Here is a 27,883-nt window from a genome sequence, read left to right as displayed (position 1 = left end):
AAAATAAATACAAACTTGCCTGTAAAATAAAATAAATCCTAACAGATACAATGTAACTATTAGTTACATTGTAGCTATCTTATGGTTTATTTTATAGGTAAGTATTTAGTTTTAAATAGGAATAATTTAGTTAATGATAGGAATTTTATTTAGATTTTTTTAAATTATATTTAAGTTAAGGGGGGGTTAGGGTTAGGCTTAGGTTTAGGGGTTAATAACTTTATTATAGTGGCGGTGACGTTGGGGCAGCAGATTAGGGGTTAATAAGTGTAGGTAGGTGGCGGGGACATTGGGGACGGCAGATTAGGGGTTAATAAATATAATTTAGGTGTCGGCGATGTTGGGGGCAGCAGATTAGGGGTTCATTAGTATAATGTAGGTGGCGGCGGTGTCCGGAGCGGCAGATTAGGGGTTAATAATATAATGCAGATGTCGGCGGCGGCAGATTAGGGGTTAATAAGTGTAAGATTAGGGGTGTTTAGACTCGGCGTTCATGTTAGGGTGTTACGCATAAAATGCGTTTCCCCATAGGAATCAATGGGGCTGCGTTAGGAGCTGAACGCTGCTTTTTTGCAGGTGTTAGTTTTTTTTTCAGTCGAATCTGCCCCATTGATTCCTATGGGGAAATCGTGCACAAGCACGTTTTTCAAGCTTACCGCTACCGTAAGCAGCGCTGGTATTGAGGTGAGATGTGGAGCTAAATTTTGCTCTACGCTCACTCAAAACACCAGGTTTCTAAAGACCCGTAATACCAGCGTTACTGGAGGTGAGCGGTAAGGAAAAACTGTGTGTTAGCAACGCACCCCTTACCGACAAAAATCTACCCGTAAGAGATTAGAGGACTTGAATTTTCCATGGGGTTGGAATTCTGTTTTAAAGGGATGTTAAATTATTATTTTTTTATATACAGAAATTAAGCTTTGCGTGGTAAAAGATCTGTATACAAAATAAATGCTCAAAAGCATTTAAAAATTTAATTTTGTTAGCAAAATGTTTATTTTTCCAATACAACTATAAAAAGTCTCTCAACTATAAAAAACATAAAACCCAAATTTTTTCTTTCATGGTTCAGTTAGAAAATACAATTTTAAACAACTTTCCAATTTACTTCTATTATCAAATTTTAATTGTTTTCTTGTTATCCTTTGTTTAAAAGCAGCAAGGTATGGTCAGGAGTGTGCACGTGTCTGCAACACTATATGGCAGCAACTTTGCAACAATGTTATACATTAGCAAAATCACTAGATGGCAGCACTATTTCCTGTTATGTAGTGCTCCAGACATGTGCCCACTACCTATCTAGATATCTCTTCAACAAAGAATAACAAGAGAACAAAGCAATCTTGATAAGGTAAGTAAATTGGAAACTTTTTTTTAAATTATATTCTATGGGGCATATTTGTCAAAGTGCAAGCGGACATGATACAATGTAGCGTATTATGTCCGCTGCACATCGATAAATACATACAAGTATACCAAGAAAAAGAGGTAGACTTAAATATTTAAAGGGACAGTAAACACCATGTAATTAAAATACATTTCTGTTGTGTTGCTATAGAAAAACATATCAGCCAAGTCTAAACATTCTTAAAGCAAATTAACAACCATATTATTGCAATTATTTTTCAATACCCAAATTCCACCCACCATTTGCCTTATTTGGGGGAGCCATTCTCGGCTTTAGTCTGCCAACAAGAAAGATAGGCACAGTCATAAGGTTAGTATAAAGCAAATTGTTTTGCAGTTGTTATCAGTTAAAGACAATTAGTGACAGCTATGTAGCAGGGTTATCCAACAAAGAAATCCAGCGAGGATCGTAGAAAAAAGTGGTAACTTTATTATTTAAAAAATAAGATAAAATACACTCAAAAAATCGGGGATATAGAAATAGGAGTTAAAGGGTATGCCATTTACTCATCAGCAGCCAGTCGGTCTTACGCGTTTCGGCTGGAAAATAGCCTTATTCATAGACCATACAAAGTATTTGGTTTACATCCTTTTTAAAGCCTGGTCAATAAAATTAAGGGTGTACAGCTGATGAGTATTGCATGCCCTAATTAACTCTTTATGGCACTACACCTTATACAATTGTCAATATGGGGTAATTTGGTTAGCAATTTGTATTTAAACTGAACAACATCATTGTCACATACATGGGAAAAGGTTAAACTGGTAGCGTTTAAGCATTTTATATATGGGGAAACACTGAGAGAAAATATGACCACTACAACTCTTAAATGTTTTTTATGTGTATGCTTCTCACTCTAACAGTGCTGGCCCTTTATTTTGAAAAATAAAGCCTGCTTTTTTAACGTAATGAATAATTTCTCAGCGTAGGAAATGTGCCCTGTTTTATTATTATGGGCAAGCTAAAGAAATACGTATATCAAGATGTTAAAGGAAACAAAGAATTGTAGATGAAAAAGCTACTTTCTCTCCTATATAATAAATTGATTGCAAGTGAGGCTACTACATTAAAATACCATTGTTCACTATTTGTGTTGCCAATGGTTTATGATATCACCAACTGCATTAAAGCCCTTTGGGCGTGTGGTTTGCAGGGTGAATATCCAGAATGCCTCTCTGTGTAATAATCTTTGTTGCCTATCACCTCCTCTTGCAGTATGTGTGATGCTCTCAGTGACCTGCCATGTAAAACTAAGGACTGATTTGTTGTGTTGATAGATAAAGTGGTGCACTAAATCTGATACGTCAATGTTCTTGTCTATGTTGTTGAGATGCTCCCTAATACATGAGCGTGCTTCTCTTGTGGAGCACCCCACGTATTGCTTGTCACACTGTGTGCACTCAACCAAATAGATTACATATTTGGTACGACAATTAGTGCAACTAGATGACAGAAAATTCTTTGTGTAATTTTGGATTGGAACCTGTCAGTAACCTTTGCAAGGCTACAGGCTATGCAATTTGAGAAATGACACTTGAAATGACCTTTAATTAACAACCAGCTACTCCCTGTAGTTGTTGCTCTTCTCAGCGAACTAGGAGCCACAATATTACCAATAGTGCGGCCCTTCCTAGGTATACAATTTATACCTTCTGTTATCAGATCCTTAAGACTATCTTCGCCTGTTAATACTGGAAGATGTTTCTTTATAATTTGACAAATTTCGGCACATTGGGGGCTGTAGTTTGTAATAAATTTAGGTTTATTTTGATCGAACCTTCTATTTAGTGGTTCTTCTTTATATCATAACATTTGCATCCTGTCTAATCTACTAACCTCCAAAAAGGCTCTATTGATCACTTTGTTAGAATACCCTCTATCTTGGAGTTGTTTTTTCAGTACATCTGATTCCTTGATAAAGTTTTCCTCGGTTGAACAGTTTCGCTTCAACCTTATGAATTGCACTTTTGCCACCCCAAATCCCGTGTGTTTGGGGTGGCAAGACTTGGCATGTAGAATTGTATTTGATGAGATCAGTTTTCTATATAATGTGGTCGTGACACTGTGACTATCCGAATCACCCATCAAATACAAGTCTATGTAGGGAATTGTAGTTTTTTCAAAACTGGCTGTAAACTGTAGATTCATATTATTGTCATTAAGGTAAGCAACAAAAATTTCCATTTCTTGTTCGGTTCCAAGCCATACAAATAAAAGATCATTGATATATCTTTTATATGATCTTATCAGATGTCTGTATGGATTGTTTTCTCCAAAGACGTGGGTCCTTTCCCACCAGCCCATGAAGATGTTCACATAGGCTGGGGCAAACTTAGCTCCCATGACGGTCCCACGCCTTTGGAGAAAAAAGGAATCACCCAATTTAAAGAAATTGTGTCCCAAAAGAAATTCTAAAGCTTTCAGAATATATCTTTTCAATTTGGGATCATAGTTGCTATACATATACAATGATAAAGACACAGCCTCTAGGCCATAGAAATGGGGAATGCAGGAATAGAGACCTACTACATCTACAGCAAGCCAAGAGCATTTACTGCTCCAAGAGACCTGCTGGAGACAAGTGAGTAGATGTGTAGTGTCCTTAAGAAAGGACGGTATTTGCTGAACAATGGGCTGCAGGAGGGACTCAATCCAACCTGACATCTTCTCAAATAGGGAACCTATTCCTGAAATTATGGGTCTTCCCCTTACCTCCTCCAAGGATTTGTGCACCTTGGGGAGGTGATGGAAGATGGGAATGACAGGACTTTCCACATACAGATAGTTAAATATGTCCTGATCAATGATTCCCTCCTGCAAGCCATCGTCCAGCATATCAAATAACTGACATTGGAATATATCCGTTGGGTCTCTGGGGAGAGGAAGGTAAACTTCAGTGTCTGTGATTTGTCTTTCTGCTTCCCCTATATACGCTGCCTTGTCTAGGACCACAATGCTGCCTCCCTTGTCTGCTGCTCTAATCACTATTTCATCTCTTTTACTCAGATTTTCAAGAGCCAATATCTGTGCTTGACTGAGGTTAGGGGGGGCAGCATTGTGGTATCTAGACAATGTAAGCAGATCGTCTTCTACCCTGCGATGAAAGGTCTCTAAAAAGGGACCCCTTTCTCTCGTTGGGTAAAAGACAGAACGTGGCTTGAATCCACTATGAGTGGCTTTTAGGAAGCTATTTTGAACATTAGATTCAAAGTTAAGATCATGGAGTAAGAGGTAATCACAAGCCTCATCGAAGTTCATAATATCCATTATAGGGCTTAGTTCATTTGGATTGTCCCAAATATCACTATTTGCTGAGATGTCAGTACCTGGCATGTGATGGTCTTTGCCCCAGAAATATTTCTTTAGTGTAAGATCTCTAATCAAATGATTGAGATCTACAATTGTCTCAAAAACATTAAAGTTTGAACTGGGCACAAATCCCAACCCTAGGCCTAGAACCGACCTCTCATCAGCATTTAGAATGTACTTTGAGAGGTTTATGATTCTTATATTTGGTATTTGTTGTGTTGACCCCTGCCCCTGTGGCCTCTGATCTTTTCCTCTGCCTCTTCCTCCTCTCCCTTCTGTTTCCATCCCCACCTGACCTAAAGGGTGCTGAGGGGACTGGTTAGTGGTTTTCAGGCAAGATTTTGTTGGTACATTTATAGCTGGAGTGTCACTTTCATTTCATGTAGCAGGGTTAGCCTTGAGAAGTCATTTGGTTGCATAACAAAGTCTGAGAATTAGAAATCGATCAATTTTAAGAGCTACATTAAAGGAAAATAAATAACTTATGTATCTCTTTAAGAAAGGGAAGTCTCCAAAATGTGATTTAAAAAATAAAACCAACATTTATGTTTATCTGATAAATTCTTTTCTTTCCTGGCATGGAGAGTCAACAAATCCATTCAATTACTAGTGGGAATTCAACTCCTGGCCACCATGAGGAGGCAAAGAACACCCCAGCAGAGCTATTAAGTATCACTCCCACTTCCCATAAACCCCCAGTCATTCAGTCAAAGGAATATGGAAAGAGAAGAGGACACATGGGTATATAGGTGCCTGAGGTTTAAAAATAAAAAAAAGACATATTTAAATTAAATTAAGGGTGAGTCGTGGACTCTCCATGCCAGGAAAGAAAATAATTTTTTGGTAAGCATAAATTCCACCCCCCCCCCCAATTGCATGGAGAGTCCACAAATCCATTCAATTACTAGTGGGAACCAATACCCAAGCTAGAGGACACCAAATGGAAGGGAGGGAGAACAAGACAGGCAGACTTAAACAAAAAAGTCACCACAGCTCGAAGAACTTTCCTCCCAAAAGAAGCCTCAACTAAGGCAAAAGTATCGAATTTGAACATTTGGAAAAATTATGCAAAGAGGACCGCCTTGCAGATTTGTCCCACAGAAGCCTCATGATTGAAGGCCCCAGAAGAAGAGACAGCCCTAGTGGAATGAACCGTAATTCTCTCAGGAGGCTGTTGACCAGCTGTCTCATAAGCCAACCGAATAACACTTCTCAGCCAGAAAGCGTACAAGAAGTGACCTTCAGGTCCTATGCTTACCAGAGAAAACAACGAAAAGAGCAGGAGCTTGCCGAAAATACCTAGTTGCCTGCAAATAGAATTTCAGAGAATGAACAGCATTCAGGTTATGCAACAGACATACCTTCTGAAAAGAAGGATTAGGACAGAACGAAGAAACAACAATTTTTCTATTGATATTGTGGTCCGACAGTACCATAGGAAGAAATCCCAATTTAGTACAAAGGACCGCCTTATCCACATGAAAAATAAGGTAAGGGGTATCACACTGCAGAGATGAAAGCTCAGAAACTCTGCGAGCAGTAGAAATAGCAAGGAGAAACAAAACTTTCCAAGATAACAACAGAGTGCCTAGCCTCAAACGTAGCCTGCTGCAAAACAATAAGAACAAGATTAAGGCTCCATGGAGGAGCGACAGGGTTTAAACACAGGCCTGATTTTAACCAAGGCCTGAAAAAGGATTGAATATCTGGTAGGTCTGTCAGACGTTTATGCCAAAGAAGCAACAGAGCAGAGATCTGACCCTTCAGAGAACTGACTGACAAGCCTTTCTCCAGGCCCTCCTGAAGAAAGGACAGAATACGGTGAACCCTCACCCGACTCCAAGAGAAGCCCCTAGATTCACACCAATAAAGGTATTTAAGCCACACCTTATGGTAAATCTTGCAAGATACCGGCTTACGAGCCTGAAGCATGGTATCAATAACCTTTTTTGAAAAAAAAACCACACCTAGACAACACTAGATGTTCAATCTCCAAGCATTAAGCTTCAAAGAATCTAAGTTTGACTGGAAGGAAGGTACCCTGAAGTAGAAGGTCCTTCCTCAGAGGAAATTTCCACGGGGGACAGGACAACATCTTAACAAGGTCCCCAATTTCTGCGAAGCCCCGCTGAAGCGATTAGAATCACAGAAGCCTGCTCCTATTTGATAGGGCTATTACCCGAGAAAGAAGGGCAAACGGGGGAACAGATAAAAGACTGACGTCCCATGGCACCACCAGAGCTGCTTGAGGATCATTTGATCTTGAACCATCCTTTGAAAGCTTGGCATTTAGTCAAGACGCCATCAGATCCATCTCCGGAACTCCCCACCTGAGAGTTATCATTGAGAATACTTCCGGATGGAGGGCCCTGGGTAAAAAATCTGCCTGCTCAGATAATACGCTTCCCAGTTGTCCACCCCTGGGATGTAGATGGAGGAAAAGTAACAATTGTGAGACTCCACCCACTGAAGAATGTGAGGCGCCTCCTTCATAGCTAATGAGCTCCGAGTTCTTCCCTGGTGGTTGGTATATGCCACCAAAGTAATGCTGTCCGATTGGAAGCTGATAAATCAGACCAAATTTAATTGAGGCCAAGCCCAAGCTATCAGACATTGTAGATGGCTTTCAACACAAGGATACTTATAAGAAGGACAGATTCCTCTTTAGACCAAAGTCCCTGAGCTATTTAAGAAACATCAAACTGCTCCCCAGCCCAAAAAGGCTGGCACCCATGGTCACAATCTCCGAAGATGGTCTCAGAAAACAAGTGCCCTGGGACAAAAGGTCCTGGGAGATCTACTAGGACAGATAATCCATTGTCTGGGTGTCTAGAACTATCCTCTGAGAGAGGTCTGAATGGTCTCTGTTCCATTGTCTGAGCATGCATAACTGGAAAAGAGCAAAAGGAATAAAGTCCATGGAAGTCACCATTAGACCAAAGATCTCCCTACCCAGAGCCACTGAGGAATGGACAGATGACTGAAGAGAAAGACAGGCAGTAAGGAGTTCAGACCCTCTGACCTCTTGTCAAGAAAATCTTGATGGAGACCGTAGTCTATGATCGTCCTCAAAAAAAACATACCCTGATATATTGCACCAAAGAGCTCTTTTCCAGATTCACCGTCCACGTGAGAGAGCGGAGAATCAACAGCAGAGAATCCGGAAAAGATTTTGCTAAATGAAAAGATGGTGCCTAAACACGGATATCACATAGAGGGATAACCACCAAGAATACTTGCTGAAACAGTTCTCAGAAGAGAAACACAAGCTACTGAATAAAAAAGAAGAAATATGACAAGATGTAAACCTTCTCGTAAGAGAAACAACCTTGAATCCTATCTAAACAATGATAAAACAATGCAACACACAATTAAGGTGCAAGAAGCTTGTAGCAGGATTAAAACTGCTAACTACCCATTGCTAGGCAGTTAATCTAACCATCAGTCTCAAAAGAGTCCTAAGATAACTAAGAACTTATGATCTAAGACCTGAGGAAGGGGATACAGTCCCCGAAACGTCACAGAAATAAATATTTTTGATTGAAAAGGACCAGTGAGTGCAGCCATTTGTTCATTGATATTATTCACTTTTTGCATGCACCCTGGCACATTGAATTTGTAAGTGAGAGTGCTCTCCTGCTGCTTATATTTATTTATATATATATATATATATATATATATATATACACACATACATACATACTCATATATATATATATATATATATATATATATATATATATATACACACACACACACACATATAACATCTGCCAAAATCTGATGACACAGACATTCAATTCACAATTCATAAAAAAAAAACACCAATACATTGAGAATGATACATGTCACCAACATAATAAAATAGAAATAAAGATATAAGTGTCCTTAAAACACTAACGGCTAGATCACAAGTTTTGTCGGTAGAGCCGTGCGGTGCTAACAAGCCTTTTTGTTTCACCGCTCACTTAAAACAACGCTGGTACTACGAGTTTTCTAAATGGCTGCGTCAGCCTCAGAAAAGTGAGTGTTGAGCAAAATTTAGCTCCATATCTCACCTGAATACCAGCGTTGCTCAAGTCAGAGGTGAGCTGGCTGAACGTGCTCGTGCACGATTTCCACATAGGAAACAATGGGGCTGAGCCGGCTGAAAAAAAACCTAACACCTGCAAAAAAGCAGCGTTCAGCTCCTAACACAGCCCCATTGTTTCTTATGGGGAAAGAAAAGTTATGCCTACACCTAACACCCTAACATTAACCCCGAGTCTAAACACCCCTAATCTTACACTTATTAACCCCTAATCTGCCGCCCCCGACATCGTCGCCACCTGCATTATACTATTAACCCCTAATCTGCCGCTCCGGACACCGTCGCCACCTACATTATACTTATAAACCCATAATCTGCTGCCCCAACATCGCCGACACCTACATTATAGTTATTAACCCCTAATATGCCCCCAACGTCGCCGCAACTATATTAAATTAATTAACCGCTAATCTCCCGCCGCCAACGTTGCCGCCACTATAATAAAGTTATTAACCCCTAAACCTAAGTCTAACCCTAACAGCCCCCTAATTTAAATATAAGTTAAATAAATCTAAATAAAATAACTACAATTAAATAAATTATTCCTATTTAAAACTAAATACTTACCTATAAAATAAACCATAAGATAGCTACAATATAACTAATAGTTACATTGTAGCTAGCTTATAGTTTATTTTTATTTTACAGGCAACTTTGTATTTATTTTAACTAGGTACAATAGTTATTAAATAGTTATTAACTATTTAATAACTACCTAGCTAAAATAAGTACAAAATTACCTGTAAAATAAATCATAACCTAAGTTACAATTACACCTAACACTACACTATCAATAAACTAATTACCTAAACTACCTACAATTAATTACAATTAAATAAAATAAAATAAACTACGAGTGGCCTCGCCCAGTTGGTCTTCGGTCTATTCAACGTTTTTTGGGGTTCGCCAATTACTATAGAAAGTTTATTAAAAACTTTTCTTCCTTGGTCAAACCTATCACAGACATGACCCATAAAGAGAATGATCCACTCCATTGGTCACCTACTGCCATTAAGGCCTTTGACAGTCTTAAGACTGCCTTTGCTGCCACTCCAGTTCTGGCTTATCCTAACCCTGTCCTGCCTTTCGTTCTTGAGGTTGATGCATCTGAGACCTGGAGTAGGTGCCCTCTTGTCTCAACGTCCTACGCCTGATGGTTCCTTGCATCCGTGTGGTTTCTTCTCTAAGAAATTGTTTTCAGCGGAGTGCAATTATGAAATTGGTGACAGGGAATTACTGGCCATAATTTTGGCACTCAAGGAATGGAGGCATCTTCTTGAGGGTACTAGCATGCCAGTGCTCATTCTTACTGACCACAAGAATTTAACTTATCTATCTGAAGCAAAACGTTTGTCAGCCCGACAGCCCAGACAGATAGCTCAGCATGCTAAGACACTGTGGCTGAGCGCTGTAGCAACTAAAGGGTTGCAGATTCGATCCCCGGCGAGGTCCACTCAGCCTTTCATCCTTCCGAGGTAGACAAAATGAGTAGCACTTTGAGACCCTAACGGGTGATTAGCCGCGCTTTACAAGTACCCAATACATGCATACATTTAGGCCAGATGGGAGTTATTATTATCCCGGTATAATTATGTGGTCTCCTACCTGCATGGTAGTAAGAATGTTAGGGCTGATGCCCTCTCTCGACAATTTTCCCCTCTGTCCAAGGAGGAGTCTGCACCTACTCCAGTTATACCTCCTGACCATATTTTGGCTACCATACGTACTAATTTGACTTCTCCCTTGGGGGAGGAGATCCTGCCTGCACAAACCAATGCACCTCCTGAGAAACCTAGTGGTAAGTGTTTTGTTCCTGAGAATCTTCAAACTAAACTTTTGCACACTTACCACTATCCTAAAGCCGCAGGTCACCCAGGCAAGAACCAAATGATTTGGTCTGTCACTCGACAATTCTGGTGGCCAGGTCTTCGTTCTGATGTTGCTGCGTATGTTGCCTTCTGCTCAGTTTGTGCACAGAATAATACTCCTCAATGTCTTCCTGTGGGTCTTCTTCAACCTATTGCTAATGGTGAGTGTCCTTGGACACATCTTTCCATGGACTTCATTGTCGAGCTCCCTGTTTCCAATGGCAATACTGTTATCCTTATGGTGGTTGACCGTTTTTCTAAAATGTCACATTGCATTTCCTTGAAGAAGTTGCCTACCGCTCAGGAGCTTGCTTTAATTTTTGCTCGGGAGGTCTTCCGTTTACATGGGTTACCCAAGGAGTTAGTGTCGGACCGGGGTAGCCAGTTTGTCTCCAGATTTTGGCATTCCTTTTGTGCTCAAAAGGGGATCCAGCTTTCCTTCTCCTCGGCATATCACCCTCAATCCAATGGGGCTGCGGAACGGTCTAATCAAGCTCTGGAACAGTTCCTCCGTTGCTATGTCTCAGATCACCACAATAATTGGTCTGAACTGTTACCTTGGGCAGAGTTTGCTCGTAATAGTGCTATTAATGCTTCCTCCAAGTTACTCCCATTCATGGCGAATTATGGGTTTCAACCATCCTTGTTGCCCGATTCATTCATGTCTCAGGGTATTCTGGCTTTGGAGGAGCATCTCCGGCAACTCTTTTCCAAGCGGGTGCAGATTCAGGATTGCCTTCATCGTTCTATGCAGCGCCAAAAGTTCCAGGCTGATCGTAGGTGTCTGCCGGCGCCTTCCTACCAGGTTGGTGAGAGAGTTTGGCTGTCCTCCCGCAACTTGAATCTTTGTGTGCCTTCCAATAAACTGGCTCCCTGTTATGTTGGTCCTTTTCGAATACTCCAACGGGTCAATCCTGTGGCCTACGCTCTTGACCTTCCTCCTGCAATGCGCATCTCCAATGTTTTTCATGTCTCCCTCTTGAAACATTGGTTTGTAATCGGTTTACCACTGTGTTGCCTCGTCCCCATCCTATCTTTGTTGACAACCATGAGGAGTATGAGGTCAACAGCATTATTGACACTCGTATGTCCAGGTGTCGTGTACAGTATTTGGTTCACTGGAGGAGCTACAGTCCGGAGGAGCGTTCATGGGTTCCCTCCTCTGATGTTCATGCTCCCACCCTCCTCCGTGTCTTCCATGCCCATTTCCCCAATAAGCCTTTTGTCCTCCCGCGGGGACGAGTCGTTGAGGGGAGGGTACTGTCAGAGTTTTTTCCTGTTTTGTTTGCCATGTGCTGCTGGCAGCCATTTTACTCACCTCTCTTGCTGACTCTGGTGCATACTGTGTGATGCTACTCAATTCCTTTTATGGCCAGACTGGTGTACATCATCAGTGTGAGACAGGATGCAGTCTCAGAATTTTTATGTCATCACTTACTATTTAAAGGGCCTCTGTTCAGTATGCTTTGCCCTTGCATTGTCTCAGACCTGTTTGTGAGAGTGCCTGTGTATTACCTGGCTGTCTGATGTCCCTCCTGGTTCCTGATCCTTGGCTTGTTCCTGACTCTGCTGTTCTCCTTGTTCCTGATTCTGACTCATCTGACTACTCGCTTTGGCTCCTGACTCGGTTCGTCTGACTACCAGCTCTGGTTTTGATTCCTGGCTTGTTATTTGACTAGTGGACTTTTTATTATTTTTTGCTATTAATAAAGGTGTGATTATTTTTGCACTTCTCGTCTCAGTCTGATTCCTGGCACCCTGACACACATAAAACAATGCATGTCACATATCTTAGAAACATTACCTCCCTATGAGAGAGATTAAAATAAGCCCCATACACAAAAAAGGATAACAGATATGCCACAGACATATTTAAAAATCCCCTCAAAATAAAACATGGAGCCCCTGCATAAAACAGGGTAATATAGAAAAACGGCATTATGTAATAATACACAGTATATGCTATTATATAAACATATTAGTGTCTTGAGGGCACTTAGATAACTAAGTATATTGCATGCCACCGACAGCGCTGTAATCTCATACTATGAAAGAGATAGAATACAGTTCACATACACATAAAAACATTTGCATTGAAACAGCATTTTCAAAATAAAATCCTGAAACATAAAAGTGCAGCTTCATAAATGATTATTGCAACAAACCATACAGTATCAAATAATCATGAGCAAAGAAAAATCAGCCCTCATAATTCTCTTTGTGACATTATATATACACAAAGGCTGATAGAATATAATTAGAATGAACAAGAGAAAATTATGTTCAAATAGCCCTCAACCCCCATTCCTATCTTGAATTTTTTTTATAAATTATATAAAAATTTCACCCAAGACAGAATAATTTTAAGTAAAAAAATCAACCTAAAATACAACAAAGGGGAATAATGCGTGAGGCTAATAAGAACAACCAACAGATGGCAACCAAACATCATTAACACTACGGCATAAATTACTAACAAATAGAAGCCAATTTAAAAACAAGAATCAATTAGGAAGTTAAATACCAAACATCCCTTACACAGCTAGTAATGCCAAAACTTAAAGGCAATAAACTCATGAATATTCCCCTAGCCAAACCTCCCTCCAATAAACACCTTTGAGACTCCTTGAAGGAGCTGCTAATAGGCGTGCCAACGTCACAGCCCATGGCAGGAAAATGAACCGCCACAGGGTTACATAAAATGGCGCTGTAGAAAGTGTGATTGAAATTGCCACTGATTCCGTGAACCTTTCTTCACTAACAGAAACAGATCTACAGTCTGGGTCAACCTCCACACGGAATATCATAGAACTATGTAGTCGGAGGTGCCGCATCTAAGGGAAAAAACATACCGGGGCATATTAGAGTGCATGCTAAATGCTCTAGAGTAAATAAAGCCCCTGCAACCCCCCTATAAGTGAAAGAGATTCTCTTGTTTATCCATTGGGGGTAGAAAAATACAATCGCACTAAAGGATATCTTGCGGTAACAGAGCAGGGACTTCTCTTGACGAAAATGTTATACATAAAAAGGAGAAGCCGGTAGAGATGCCCAATGTGAAAGAGAATAGTATTAACCCTTACTCTCAAATGCATCTAGAAAAATTAAATCCCCGGATTGACTTAGTCCCTGACAATCTCTCCATAAAGATAGAGCCACTTTTCTAGCTCAAATAAACACAGTGCCCTGTATTTACTGCCCCTAAATAAAACCCAACACTGAATAGATTTATAAATAAATGCCAGACTCATTTTAAAAAGGGGAATTATAACCGCCAAAGTGCTTGGGCCTTCTTACCTAGAAGGAATAAAAGCACTTACCTTTGGAGCATCAGCTGCAGGGCAGAAACAGCTTCTCAGGTATGACAGACTCAGACAACCTCTGACAGGGACCTATAGAAAAAGAAAAGCAGAGTAACGTACCTTGGTTTTCTTTATAGGTGTAGCATAAATGCTAGAAAGTAAGCAAGGACTACCTCACCGTCTTCTAACTGCTAAGAGCCACCATTACTCATACTAAAGAGTATTACATGGATACAGCATGGCCCCAATTCTTGCTTGCAGGGAAAAGTACCCATTAAAGGATGAATATCTTCAGACACCATCTTCGCAGATCCATCCTGATGTATAAGGCAAAGAATGACTAGGGATGTATGGGAAGTGGGAGTGATACCTAACAGCTCTGCTGGGGTGTTCTTTGCCTCCTCTTGGTGGCCAGGAGTTGAATTCCCACTAGTAATTGAATGGATTTGTGGACTCTCCATGCCATAATGAAATAATAATTTGTTGTGGTACTCTGTAAAATCACAATATTTAAATTATGTTATTTTAAATAAAAGATAGAGAATATAGAAGTTTTACATCTTTCATTTTAAATCTCATCTTGATTATAGCTAACATGTTTCAGTATTCTCAATTTTTAAAATCAATGTAAAGAGAAATAATTCATCCAAATAATACAGGAAAACAACTATTTTTATGGATCAACAAAGACTTATAAATTAAATACTTTAATTATGCAGTATTTCTGAGCTGCACACAGCTACTTACATTCTTGGAACAGGAAACACATTGCTTTCCCCAGTTGTACTGCTGCTTTCACTCTCCATGCCGAATCCGCTGCCAACGCTACTGACTGAGGAAGCAGTAGACACGGATGATTCTGTAGTCCTATGAGGGCTTGACCTTGCTGAATAAGAAAATATATAACAGTGCGTTAAAAATGGTTCACTACAAAATGTGTTCTGTTATATTTAAATTGACAGTAAAGTAAACTTCAATTTTCCAAATGAAGGTCTAGACCTACAGAAATTGTGTAACTAGAAAGCACTCATAAACTCTATGCTAGCCACAATGAGAATTGTGTATATATATATATATATATGTGTGTGTAACCATTAGAAAAAACAAACAATTGTAATCCTAAGGGAAAAGCAGCGGTTAAAATACTAAACTTTATTGGTTTTAAATTAAAATAGGACAAACAACATTAAAAGCAAAAAGTGGTATAATCTAATCTGTGATAGGTCCGATATGGTCATCGCTGATGTGGGTAGAAAACAGTAGTGTGAGACAATGAACGATTATAATCTCACTAGACTATTAGTGCAGGGTATCAGTATCTCAATGCTTATAATAAAAACTGATATAGTTGGAAATAATATCTAAGTACAATTTGTACTTAGATATAATAAACTATTGTAAACTACTAGTGTGGGGTGTCAGTATCTTAATTGTTTATGATAACATTTAAATAAGACTGATATAGTTGGAGATAATGTCTGAGCACAAATTGTGTACTGAAACGAATATGAAGGGTAATTCCTTACTTGGTTTAATACTCTAATCTAGACCTTGTTGTAACGGTAGTACATCTCCCCTGCTAAGCAAGTATAGTGCCAGTATGGTCAGATGACAGTAAGCAACAGTTTATAATCGATGCACTGTAATGCTATCAAATATAGCATGTGTCACCTTATAATTGAAACATATGTCTCCTTTAATTTAAATTATTTTGGCTTTATCTTGTGTAGCAAATAAAATTGTTACTAAATTAATAATGGTATGTAATCAGCTAGACAAGCCACTGTTCGCTGTGTGCTTTCTATCATATAACGTTGGCTGTGTCTGATAACATACTCAATTTGGAGTTTTGTTTATTATAGTAGCAGGTAACGTTTTTCAACAAATAAAACTTGTTACTTGATGTTTTATTGGTTTTTACTTAGTAGAGAGTTAATCTTCTAAATATATAATGTGGTTCCACTATTAGTCAGAACCCAACTAGGAGTGTTAGTTGTATTGACAACAATCTAGTAGAAAACACTGTACCATGTGATTTTAAGATTTTTTAATAACTGTACCAACCAACTGTACTGTAATATAAATATTGTTGAAAAAATAAATGTATTTTACAACATGTGTGTGGTTGCTAGATTCAGCTGTATGGTGTAGGCAGCTTGAATTAAAAGCTTTACTCACTTGGTAAGTGATATAAAAGATTTGCTCTCAGGTAAGTAATATAGTATATTAACAAATAGAAGCACTAAGTTACAAAGTTGGAATAGCAATGCTAGGATTTAAGCTCAATAATGGGTATAACCTACAGATCACTCTATCTAATGAGCAAATAAATGTAACGTTGCGGTAATTACATAAGAGATATACGGCTAGATTTAGAGTTTTGTCGGTAACGACCCGAGTAGCTAACGCTGGCTTTTTTCTGGCCGCACCTTTAAAATAACTCTGGTATTGAGAGTCCACAGAATGGCTGCGTTAGGCTCCAAAAAAGGTGCGTAGAGCATATTTAACGCCACTGATACCAGAGTTGCTTACGGAAGCGGTCAGCTTCAAAAACGTGCTCGTGTACGATTCCCCCATAGAAAACAATGGGGCTGTTTGAGCTGAAAAAAAAACTAACACCTGCAAAAAAGCCGCGTTCAGCTCCTAACGCAGCCCCATTGTTGTCTATGGGGAAACACTTTCTACGTCTGCACCTAACACCCTAACATGTACCCCGAGTCTAAACACCCCTAACCTTACACTTATTAACCACTAATCTGCCGCCCCCGCTATCGCTGACCCCTGCATATTATTATTAACCCCTAATCTGCTGCTCCGTAAACCGCCGCTACTTACATTATCCCTATGTACCCCTAATCTGCTGCCCCTAACACCGCCGACCCCTATATTATATTTATTAACCCCTAATCTGCCCCCCACAACGTCTCCTCCACCTGCCTACACTTATTAACCTCTAATCTGCCGAGCGGACCGCACCGCTATTATAATAAAGTTATTAACCCCTAATCCGCCTCACTAACCCTATAATAAATAGTATTAACCCCTAATCTGCCCTCCCTAACATCGCCGACACCTAACTTCAAACATTAACCCCTAATCTGCCGACTGGAGCTCACCGCTATTCTAATAAATATATTAACCCCTAAAGCTAAGTCTAACCCTAACACTAAAACCCCCCTAAGTTAAATATAATTTAAATCTAACGAAATTAATTACAGGTAACTTTGTATTTATTTTAACCAGGTACAATAGCTATTAAATAGTTAAGAACTATTTAATAGCTAAAATAGTTAAAATAATTACAAATTTACCTGTAAAATAAATCCTAACCTAAGTTACAATTAAACCTAACACTACACTATCAATAAATTAATTAAATAAAATACTTACAATTACCTACAATTAAACCTAACACTACACTATCAATACATTAATTAAATACAATATCTACAAATAAATACAATGAAATAAACTAACTAAAGTACAAAAAATAAAAAAGAACTAAGTTACAAAAAATAAAAAAATATTTACAAACATCAGAAAAATATTACAACAATTTTAAACTAATTACACTTACTCTAAGCCCCCTAATAAAATAACAAAGCACCCCAAAATAAAAAATGCCCTACCCTATTCTAAATTACAAAAGTTCAAAGCTCTTTTACCTTACCAGCCCTGAACAGGGCCCTTTGCGGGGCATGCCCCAAGAAATTCAGCTCTTTTTCCTGTAAAAAAACACATACAATACCCCCCCCAACATTACAACCCACCACCCACATACCCCTAATCTATCCCAAACCCCCCTTAAATAAACCTAACACTAAGCCCCTAAAGATCTTCCTACCTTATCTTCACCATACCAGGTTCACCAATCGATCAAGAAGAGCTCCTCCGATGTCCTGATCCAAGCCCAAGCAGGGGGCTGAAGATGTCCATGATCCGGCTGAAGTCATCATCCAAGCGGGAGCTGAAGAGGTCCATGATCCGGCTGAAGTCATCATCCAAGCGGGAGCTGAAGAGGTCCATGATCCGGCTGAAGTCTTCTATCAACGGCATCTTCAATCTTCTGTCTTCCGGATCCATCTTGCAGACCTCCAACGCGGAACATCCTGCTGGCCCGACGGACTACCGACGAATGAAGCCTCCTTTAAGGGACGTGATCCAAGATGGCGTCCCTCGAATTCCGATTGGCTGATAGGATTCTATCAGCCAATCGGAATTAAGGTAGGAAAATTCTGATTGGCTGATGGAATCAGCCAATCAGAATCAAGTTCAATCCGATTGGCTGATCCGATCAGCCAATCAGAGTGAGCTCGCATTCTATTGGCTGTTCCGATCAACCAATAGAATGCGAGCTCAATCTGATTGGCTGATCGGATCGGCCAATCGGATTAAACTTGATTCTGATTGGATGATTCCATCAGCCAATCAGAATTTTCCTACCTTAATTCCGATTGGCTGATAGAATCCTATCAGCCAATCGGAATTCGAGAGACGCCATCTTGGATGACGTCCCTTAAAGGAGCCTTCATTCGTCGGTAGTCCATCGGGCCAGCAGGATGTTCCGCGTCGGAGGTCTGCAAGATGGATCCGGAAGACAGAAGATTGAAGATGCCGTTGATAGAAGACTTCAGCCGGATCATGGACCTCTTCAGCTCCCGCTTGGATGATGACTTCAGCCGGATCATGGGCCTCTTCAGCTCCCGCTTGGATGATGACTTCAGCCGGATCATGGACATCTTCAGCCCCCTGCTTGGGCTTGGATCAGGACATCGGAGGAGCTCTTCTGGATCGATCGGTGAACCTGGTATGGTGAAGATAAGGTAGGAAGATCTTCAGGGGCTTAGTGTTAGGTTAATTTAAGGGGGGTTTGGGTTAGATTAGGGGTATGTGTGTGGTGGGTTGTAATGTTGGGGAGGGGGTATTGTATGTGTTTTTTTACAGGAAAAAGAGCTGAATTTCTTGGGGCATGCCCCGCAAAGGGCCCTGTTCAGGGCTGGTAAGGTAAAAGAGCTTTGAACTTTTGTAATTTAGAATAGGGTAGGGCATTTTTTATTTTGGGGGGCTTTGTTATTTTATTAGGGGGCTTAGAGTAGGTGTAATTAGTTTAAAATTGTTGTAATATTTTTATTATGTTTGTAAATATTTTTTTATTTTTTGTAACTTAGTTCTTTTTTATTTTTTGTACTTTAGCTAGTTTATTTCATTGTAGTTATTTGTAGGTATTGTATTTAATTAATTTATTGATAGTGTAGTGTTAGGTTTAATTGTAGGTAATTGTAGGTATTTTATTTAATTTATTTATTGATCGTGTAGTGTTAGGTTTAATTGTAACTTAGGTTAGGATTTATTTTACAGGTAATTTTGTAATTATTTTAACTATTTTAGCTATTAAATAGTTCTTAACTATTTAATAGCTATTGTACCTGGTTAAAATAAATACAAAGTTACCTGTAAAATAAATATAAATTCTAAAATAGCTATAATATAATTATACAGGTAAGTATTTAGTTTTAAATAGGAATAATTTATTTAATAAGAGTTAATTTATTTCATTAGATTTAAATTATATTTAACTTAGGGGGGTGTTAGTGTTAGGGTTAGACTTAGCTTTAGGGGTTAATACATTTATTATAGTAGCAGTGAGCTCCGGTCGGCAGATTAGGGTTTAATAATTGAAGTTAGGTGTCGGCGATGTTAGGGAGGGCAGGTTAGGGGTTAATAAATATAATATAGGGGTCGGCAATGTTAGGGCAGCAGATTAGGGGTACATAGCTATAATGTAGCTGGCGGCGGCATGCGGACGGCAGATTAGGGGTTAATAAGTGTAGGTAGCTGGCGGCGACGTTGTGGGGGGCAGATTAGGGGTTAATAAATATAATATAGGGGTCGGCGGTGTTAGGGGCAGCAGATTAGGGGTACATAAGGATATCGTAGGTGGCGGTCGGCAGATTAGGGGTTAAAAAATTTAATTGAGTTTCGGCAATATGGGGGGGCCTCGGTTTAGGGGTACATAGGTAGTTTAGTGTACTTTAGGGCACAGTAGTTAAGAGCTTTATGAACCGGTGTTAGCCCAGAAAGCTCTTAACTACTGACTTTTTTCTGCGGCTGAAGTTTTGTCATTAGAATTCTAACGCTCACTTCAGCCACGACTCTAAATACCGGAGTTAGAAAGATACCATTGAAAAGATAGGATACGCAATTGACGTAAGGGGATCTGCGGTATGGAAAAGTCGCGGCTGAAAAGTGAGCGTTAGAACCTTTTTTGACTGACTCCAAATACCGGCGGTAGCCTAAAACCAGCGTTAGGAGCCTCTAACGCTGGTTTTCACGGCTACCGCCAAACTCCAAATCTAGGCCATAGTGTCTTAACAAATAGAAGCACTAAGTTACAAAGTTGAAATAGGATATAGCAATGCTAGGGTTTTAGCTTAATAATAGGTGTAACCTACAGATCACTCTATATAATGAGCAACTAAATGTAACGTTGCGGTAATTACACCACTGCGAAGAGATACTCTTTAAAGTTATACGGTTGTTAGACTAAAAACCCCATAGCCATATAGATATTTGATAGATTCTATCATTACACAGTAAAAGCTTATATTAGCTGTCTCCTGTTAACTAGCAGTGTGTAACATAGATTCCTGCTAATTAGCAGTGTGTAGCATAGATTGCTACCCTAGTATAACGTTACTGTAATTGTAACTTTGTGAGAGATTGCTAGTTAAAGTTATGCGGGTTGAAATGTGAGTCTGAATTCTATCGTTACACAGTTGTGCTAGTAGTCTCCTAAATTTCTACCCCACACTGTGCTAAGGTATCGCTAGTCTCCTGTGAGTAAGTAATATGTAACACTAGATTTCTACCCCTCGTTATGCTAAGGTATAGGATTGTAAAGTCCTCCCATGATCAATTGGCGACCAGTTTTTTTTTAAGTTAAATTATAACAGAAAGATTAACCACTTTATATTAAAAATGAGGATCCCAGGTCCTCCAACAACTCCCTAAGGGAGTTGTTGTAGGACCTGGGATCCTCATTTTTAATATAAAGTGGTTAATCTTTCTGTTATAATTATATAATTTAACTTTAAAAAAAATGGTCGCCAACTGATCATGGGAGGACTTTACAATCCTATACCTTAGCATAACGAGGGGTAGAAATCTAGTGTTACATATTACTTACTCACAGGAGACTAGCGATACCTTAGCACAGTGTGGGGTAGAAATTTAGGAGACTACTAGCACAACTGTGTAACGATAGAATTAAGACTCACATTTCTACCCGCATAACTTTAACTAGCAATCTCTCACAAAGTTACAATTACAGTAACGTTATACTAGGGTAGCAATCTATGCTACACACTGCTAATTAGCAGGAATCTATGTTACACACTGCTAGTTAACAGGAGACAGCTAATATAAGCTTTAACTGTGTAATGATAGAATCTATCAAATATCTATACGGCTATGGGGTTTTTAGTCTAACATATCAACCGTATCACTTTAAAGAGTATCTCTTCACAGTGGTGTAATTACCGCAACGTTACATTTAGTTGCTCGTTATATAGAGTGATCTGTAGATTACACCTTTTATTAAGCTAAAACCCTAGCATTGCTATATCCTATTCCAACTTTGTAACTTAGTGCTTCTATTTGTTAAGACACAAACAGCTAGATTTAGAGTTTGGCGGTAGCCGTGAAAACCAGCGTTAGAGGCTCCTAACACTGGTTTTGGGCTACAGCTGGTATTTAGAGTCAGTCAGGAAAGGGTCTAACGCTCACTTTCCAGCCGCGACTTTTCCATACCGCAGATCCCCTTACGTCAATTGCGTATCCTATCTTTTCAATGGGATCTTTCTAACGCCGGTATTTAGAGTCGTGGCTGAAGTGAGCGTTAGAAATCTAACGACAAAACTCCAGCCGCAGAAAAAAGTCAGTAGTTAAGAGCTTTCTGGGCTAACGCCGGTTTATAAAGCTCTTAACTACTGTGCTCTAAAGTACACTAACACCCATAAACTACCTATGTACCCCTAAACCGAGGCCCCCCCAAATCGCCGCCACTCTATTAAATTTTTTTAACCCCTAATCTGCCGACCGCACACTGCCGCCACCTACGTTATCCCTATGTACCCCTAATCTGCTGCCCCTTACACCGCCGACACCTACATAATATTTATTAACCCCTAATCTGCCGCCCCCAACGTCACCGCCACCTACCTACACTTATTAACCCCTAATCTGCCGACCGCGCCGCTACTATAATAAATGTATTAACCCCTAATCTGCCTCACTCCCGCCTCAATAACCCTATAATAAATAGTATTAACCCCTAATCTGCCCTCCCTAACATCGCCGACACCTAACTTCAAGCATTAACCCCTAATCTGCCGACCGGAGCTCACCGCTACTCTAATACATTTTTAACCCCTAAAGCTAATTCTAACCCTAACCCTCCCCTAAGTTAAATATAATTTTTATCTAACAAAATAAATTAACTCTTATTAAATAAATTATTCCTATTTAAAGCTAAATACTTACCTGTAAAATAAACCCTAATATAGCTACAATATAAATAATAATTATATTGTAGCTATTTTAGGATTAATATTTATTTTACAGGCAACTTTGTAATTATTTTAACCAGGTACAATAGCTATTAAATAGTTAATAACTATTTAACAGCTACCTAGTTAAAATAATTACACAAATACCTGTAAAATAAATCCTAACCTAAGTTACAATTAAACCTAACACTACACTATCAATAAATCAATTAAATAAAATACCTACAATTATCTACAATTAAACCTAACACTACACTATCAATAAATTAATTAAATACAATACCTACAATTATATACAATTAAACCTAACACTACACTATCAATAAATTAATTAAATACAATAACTACAAATAAATACAATTAAATAAACTAACTAAAGTACAAAAATAAAAAAGAACTAAGTTACAAAAAATAATTTTTTTTTTACAAACATTAGAAAAATATTACAACAATTTTAAACTAATTACACCTACTCTAAGCCCCCTAATAAAATAACAAAGACCCCCAAAATAAAAAAAATGCCCTTCCCTATTCTAGAATTAAAATAGAAAAGCTCTTTTACCTTACCAGCCCTTAAAAGGGCCCTTTGCAGGGCGTGCCGCAAAGAATTCAACTCTTTTGCTTGTAAAAAAAAAAAACATTCCAAATATGTTAGTTAAAGAAACTAACAAAAAAAGATACTATATAAGCACTCACATGACCCCAAAGTTTCTGGAGTTGAAAAAAGATTCACACAAATTAAAACATTAATCTTTATTAGAAATATTAAAATATGGGTTGATTTAAAACTAAAATGCTGGTGTTCCCAGTACAACGACTGAATATAGGAGACTAGAACCACTTGATAATATGATCTGGTAATTACCAACGACAAGGATAATTAGCAGCCACTAGAGAAACTTGGACCAATAGTGGTATAACTAAATATATGATCTCAGCAATTGCAGCACTAATTTCTAATACTGCATATTGGCACAATAATTTTAAAGTAACTGAAAATACTAGATAGAAATAATCAGTACTATAGGTGTACCAGTTGCACTGTACCAGATCAGTCTGGCTGATTAGAAACTTAAATCAGTAAATTATATAAGTTATTGTCATGCTGCTATTATCATATAACTTATATTAAGTCTTAGATAATGGACTGAGGCTATTGTGGTCCATAAATTCAAATAGGAATTATCAACTAAAATAACAGTGGATGACTTTTGGTAGGATTTCTCGGTGTGTATAAATTAGACATAAGGAAATTAATAGTGCTTGGTGTATACTTGTACGATCATAAGACAGCTTGTTCGACCCTGATACACAGTACAGTTACTTGAAGCACAACAGATAGAGCTGAATATTGAAATTATACTTGAACAGCTGGTACTCAGCCTCAATATAAATGTTGGATCAAGTGTACTTCTATTATATCCCTGAGTTGCGTATAACATGGGTTCCAGAGTCCAACAATATTAGAATTGCGTAATATATTTGCGTATATATTATGTATATATATGTATTCTTGGAACTCTGCCCCCTTAACGCTTATCAGTATTTGTATTAAGGGTTAAAATAAATCTAGTGCTATATGCATTGCCATCAGTTTACAATTACTTGATAACAAAACTTAGATGCTTGAAAATCCCATAGTATCAGGTACTGTCATGAATTTCATTCAGCATTGAAATGCTGTGCAGTGCTATTAGTATACATAAATTCCATTCAGTATTTAAATGCTGTGTAATGCTGTTAGTATACAGCGTTGTTAATTGTGACACACATGAGTATACTATGTCAGGAAGTTTATCTACCCTGCTGCCTACTCGCAGTCTTCTGTTAAATTCCTAAATTATTAAATAGCTGTATTTAGCCACAAGCTTAAGATATTGTTTAACAACCTACAAAATTACAAGCACTGGTTGTTAAACAATATCTTAAGCTTGTGGCTAAATACAGCTATTTAATAATTTAGGAATTTAACAGAAGACTGCGAGTAGGCAGCAGGGTAGATAAACTTCCTGACATAGTATACTCATGTGTGTCACAATTAACAACGCTGTATACTAACAGCATTACACAGCATTTAAATACTGAATGGAATTTATGTATACTAATAGCACTGCACAGCATTTCAATGCTGAATGAAATTCATGACAGTACCTGATACTATGGGATTTTCAAGCATCTAAGTTTTGTTATCAAGTAATTGTAAACTGATGGCAATGCATATAGCACTAGATTTATTTTAACCCTTAATACAAATACTGATAAGCGTTAAGGGGGCAGAGTTCCAAGAATACATATATATACATAATATATACGCAAATATATTACGCAATTCTAATATTGTTGGACTCTGGAACCCATGTTATACGCAACTCAGGGATATAATAGAAGTACACTTGATCCAACATTTATATTGAGGCTGAGTACCAGCTGTTCAAGTATAATTTCAATATTCAGCTCTATCTGTTGTGCTTCAAGTAACTGTACTGTGTATCAGGGTCGAACAAGCTGTCTTATGATCGTACAAGTATACACCAAGCACTATTAATTTCCTTATGTCTAATTTATACACACCGAGAAATCCTACCAAAAGTCATCCACTGTTATTTTAGTTGATAATTCCTATTTGAATTTATGGACCACAATAGCCTCAGTCCATTATCTAAGACTTAATATAAGTTATATGATAATAGCAGCATGACAATTACTGTTCAAAATAATAACTTATATAATTTACTGATTTAAGTTTCTAATCAGCCAGACTGATCTGGTACAGTGCAACTGGTACACCTATAGTACTGATTATTTCTATCTAGTATTTTCAGTTACTTTAACATTATTGTGCCAATATGCAGTATTAGAAATTAGTGCTGCAATTGCTGAGATCATATATTTAGTTATACCACTATTGGTCCAAGTTTCTCTAGTGGCTGCTAATTATCCTTGTCGTTGGTAATTACCAGATCATATTATCAAGTGGTTCTAGTCTCCTATATTCAGTCGTTGTACTGGGAACACCAGCATTTTAGTTTTAAATCAACCCATATTTTAATATTTCTAATAAAGATTAATGTTTTAATTTGTGTGAATCTTTTTTCAACTCCAGAAACTTTGGGGTCATGTGAGTGCTTATATAGTATCTTTTTTTGTTAGTTTCTTTAACTAACATATTTGGAATGCAACTTTGTTGATACATAGCACCTAACCACATTAACTGTATACTATCAAGGCCATTGAGCTTATTACAGAACGGTAAAAGACCCAGTGTTAAATCTATGAGTGGTGCCATCAATTCTATCTGAATTTCAAAAAAAAAAAACATACAATACCCCCCCAACATTACAACCCACCACCCACATACCCCTAATCTAACCCAAACCCCCCTTAAATAAACCTAACACTAAGCCCCTGAAGATCTCCCTACCTTGTCTTCACCACGCCGGGTTCACCGATCAATCCAGAAGAGCTCCTCCGATGTCTTGATCCAAGCCCAAGCGGGGGGCTGAAGATGTCCATGATCCGACTGAAGTCTTCATCCAAGCGGGAGCTGAAGAGGTCCATGATCGGGCTGAATTCTTCTATCAAGAGGCATCTTCAATCTTCTTTCTTCTGGATCCATGGTCATCCCGCCGACGCGGAACATCCATCTTCACCGACGACTTCCCGACGAATGACGGTTCCTTTAAGGGACGTCATCCAAGATGGCGTTCCTCGAATTCCGATTGGCTGAAAGGATTCTATCAGCCAATCGGAATTAAGGTAAGAATGCGAGCTCAATCTGATTGGCTGATCGTATCAGCCAATCGGATTGAACTTGATTCTGATTGGCTGATTCCATCAGCCAATCAGAATTTTCTTATCTTAATTCCGATTGGCTGATAGAATCCTATCAGCCAATCGGAATTCGAGGGACGCCATCTTGGATGATGTCATTTAAAGGAACCTTCATTCGGACTTAGGACGTCGCAAGAAGAGGATGGATCCGCGCCGGAGGTCTTCAAGATGGAGCCGGTCGTCATCGGATGGAAAAACATAGAAGATGCGGCATCGATGAAGATGTTTGCCGGTCCGGATCGACTCTTCTGCCCGGATAGGATGAAGACTTCTGCCCGAAGATGGAATTCTTTAGCCGCCGCTGGGATCCAGACTTCAGCCGGAGGATGGACGTCACTCTTCAGCCCCCGCTTGGGCTTGGATGAAGATTTCGGAGGCTCTTCTGGACAGATCGGGACCCGGTGTGGTGAAGACAAGGTAGGGAGATCTTCAGGGGCTTAGTGTTAGGTTTATTTAAGGGGGGTTTGGGTTAGATTAGGGGTATGTGGGTGGTGGGTTGTAATGTTGGGGGGGTATTGTATGTTTTTTTTTACAGGCAAAAGAGCTGAATTCTTTGGGGCATGCCCCGCAAAGGGCCCTTTTAAGGGCTGGTAAGGTAAAAGAGCTTTTCTATTTTAATTTTAGAATAGGGTAGGGCATTTTTTTTATTTTGGGGGGCCTTGTTATTTTATTAGGGGGCTTAGAGTAGGTGTAATTAGTTTAAAATTGTTGTAATATTTTTCTAATGTTTGTAAATATTTTTTTATTTTTTGTAACTTAGTTCTTTTTTATTTTTTGTACTTTAGTTATTTTATTGAATTTATTTGTAGGTATTGTATTTAATTAATTTATTGATAGTGAAGTGTTAGGTTTAATTGTAGATAATTGTAGGTATTTTATTTAATTTATTTATTGATAGTGTAGTGTTAGCTTTAATTGTAATTTAGGTTAGGATTTATTTTACAGGTAATTTTGTAATTATTTTAACTAGGTAACTATTAAATAGTTATTAACTACAGGGAGTGCAGAATTATTAGGCAAGTTGTATTTTTGAGGATTAATTTTATTATTGAACAACAACCATGTTCTCAATGAACCCAAAAAACTCATTAATATCAAAGCTGAATATTTTTGGAAGTAGTTTTTAGTTTGTTTTTAATTTTAGCTATTTTAGGGGGATATCTGTGTGTGCAGGTGACTATTACTGTGCATAATTATTAGGCAACTTAACAAAAAACAAATATATACCCATTTCAATTATTTATTTTTACCAGTGAAACCAATATAACATCTCAACATTCACAAATATACATTTCTGACATTCAAAAACAAAACAAAAACAAATCAGTGACCAATATAGCCACCTTTCTTTGCAAGGACACTCAAAAGCCTGCCATCCATGGATTCTGTCAGTGTTTTGATCTGTTCACCATCAACATTGCGTGCAGCAGCAACCACAGCCTCCCAGACACTGTTCAGAGAGGTGTACTGTTTTCCCTCCTTGTAAATCTCACATTTGATGATGGACC

General features: G+C 38.5%; 1 protein-coding gene across 1 annotated transcript in view; it reads right to left on the bottom strand.

Moving 5' to 3' along the window:
• The window catches only part of PCLO (piccolo presynaptic cytomatrix protein), an 876,537-nt gene that overhangs the window by 76,283 nt on the left and 772,371 nt on the right, over positions 1-27,883 (bottom strand). The window contains exon 25 of the mRNA XM_053719164.1: positions 14,725-14,863. Coding sequence (XP_053575139.1) covers positions 14,725-14,863 — 139 coding nt within the window. The remainder of the gene's footprint in view (positions 1-14,724; positions 14,864-27,883) is intronic.

This window comes from Bombina bombina, chromosome 6 (assembly GCF_027579735.1).
Source record: "Bombina bombina isolate aBomBom1 chromosome 6, aBomBom1.pri, whole genome shotgun sequence".
Taxonomy (NCBI): domain Eukaryota; kingdom Metazoa; phylum Chordata; class Amphibia; order Anura; family Bombinatoridae; genus Bombina; species Bombina bombina.
The sequence above is the reverse complement of the archived record's forward strand: the minus strand, read 5'-3'. Positions and strand labels throughout refer to the sequence as shown.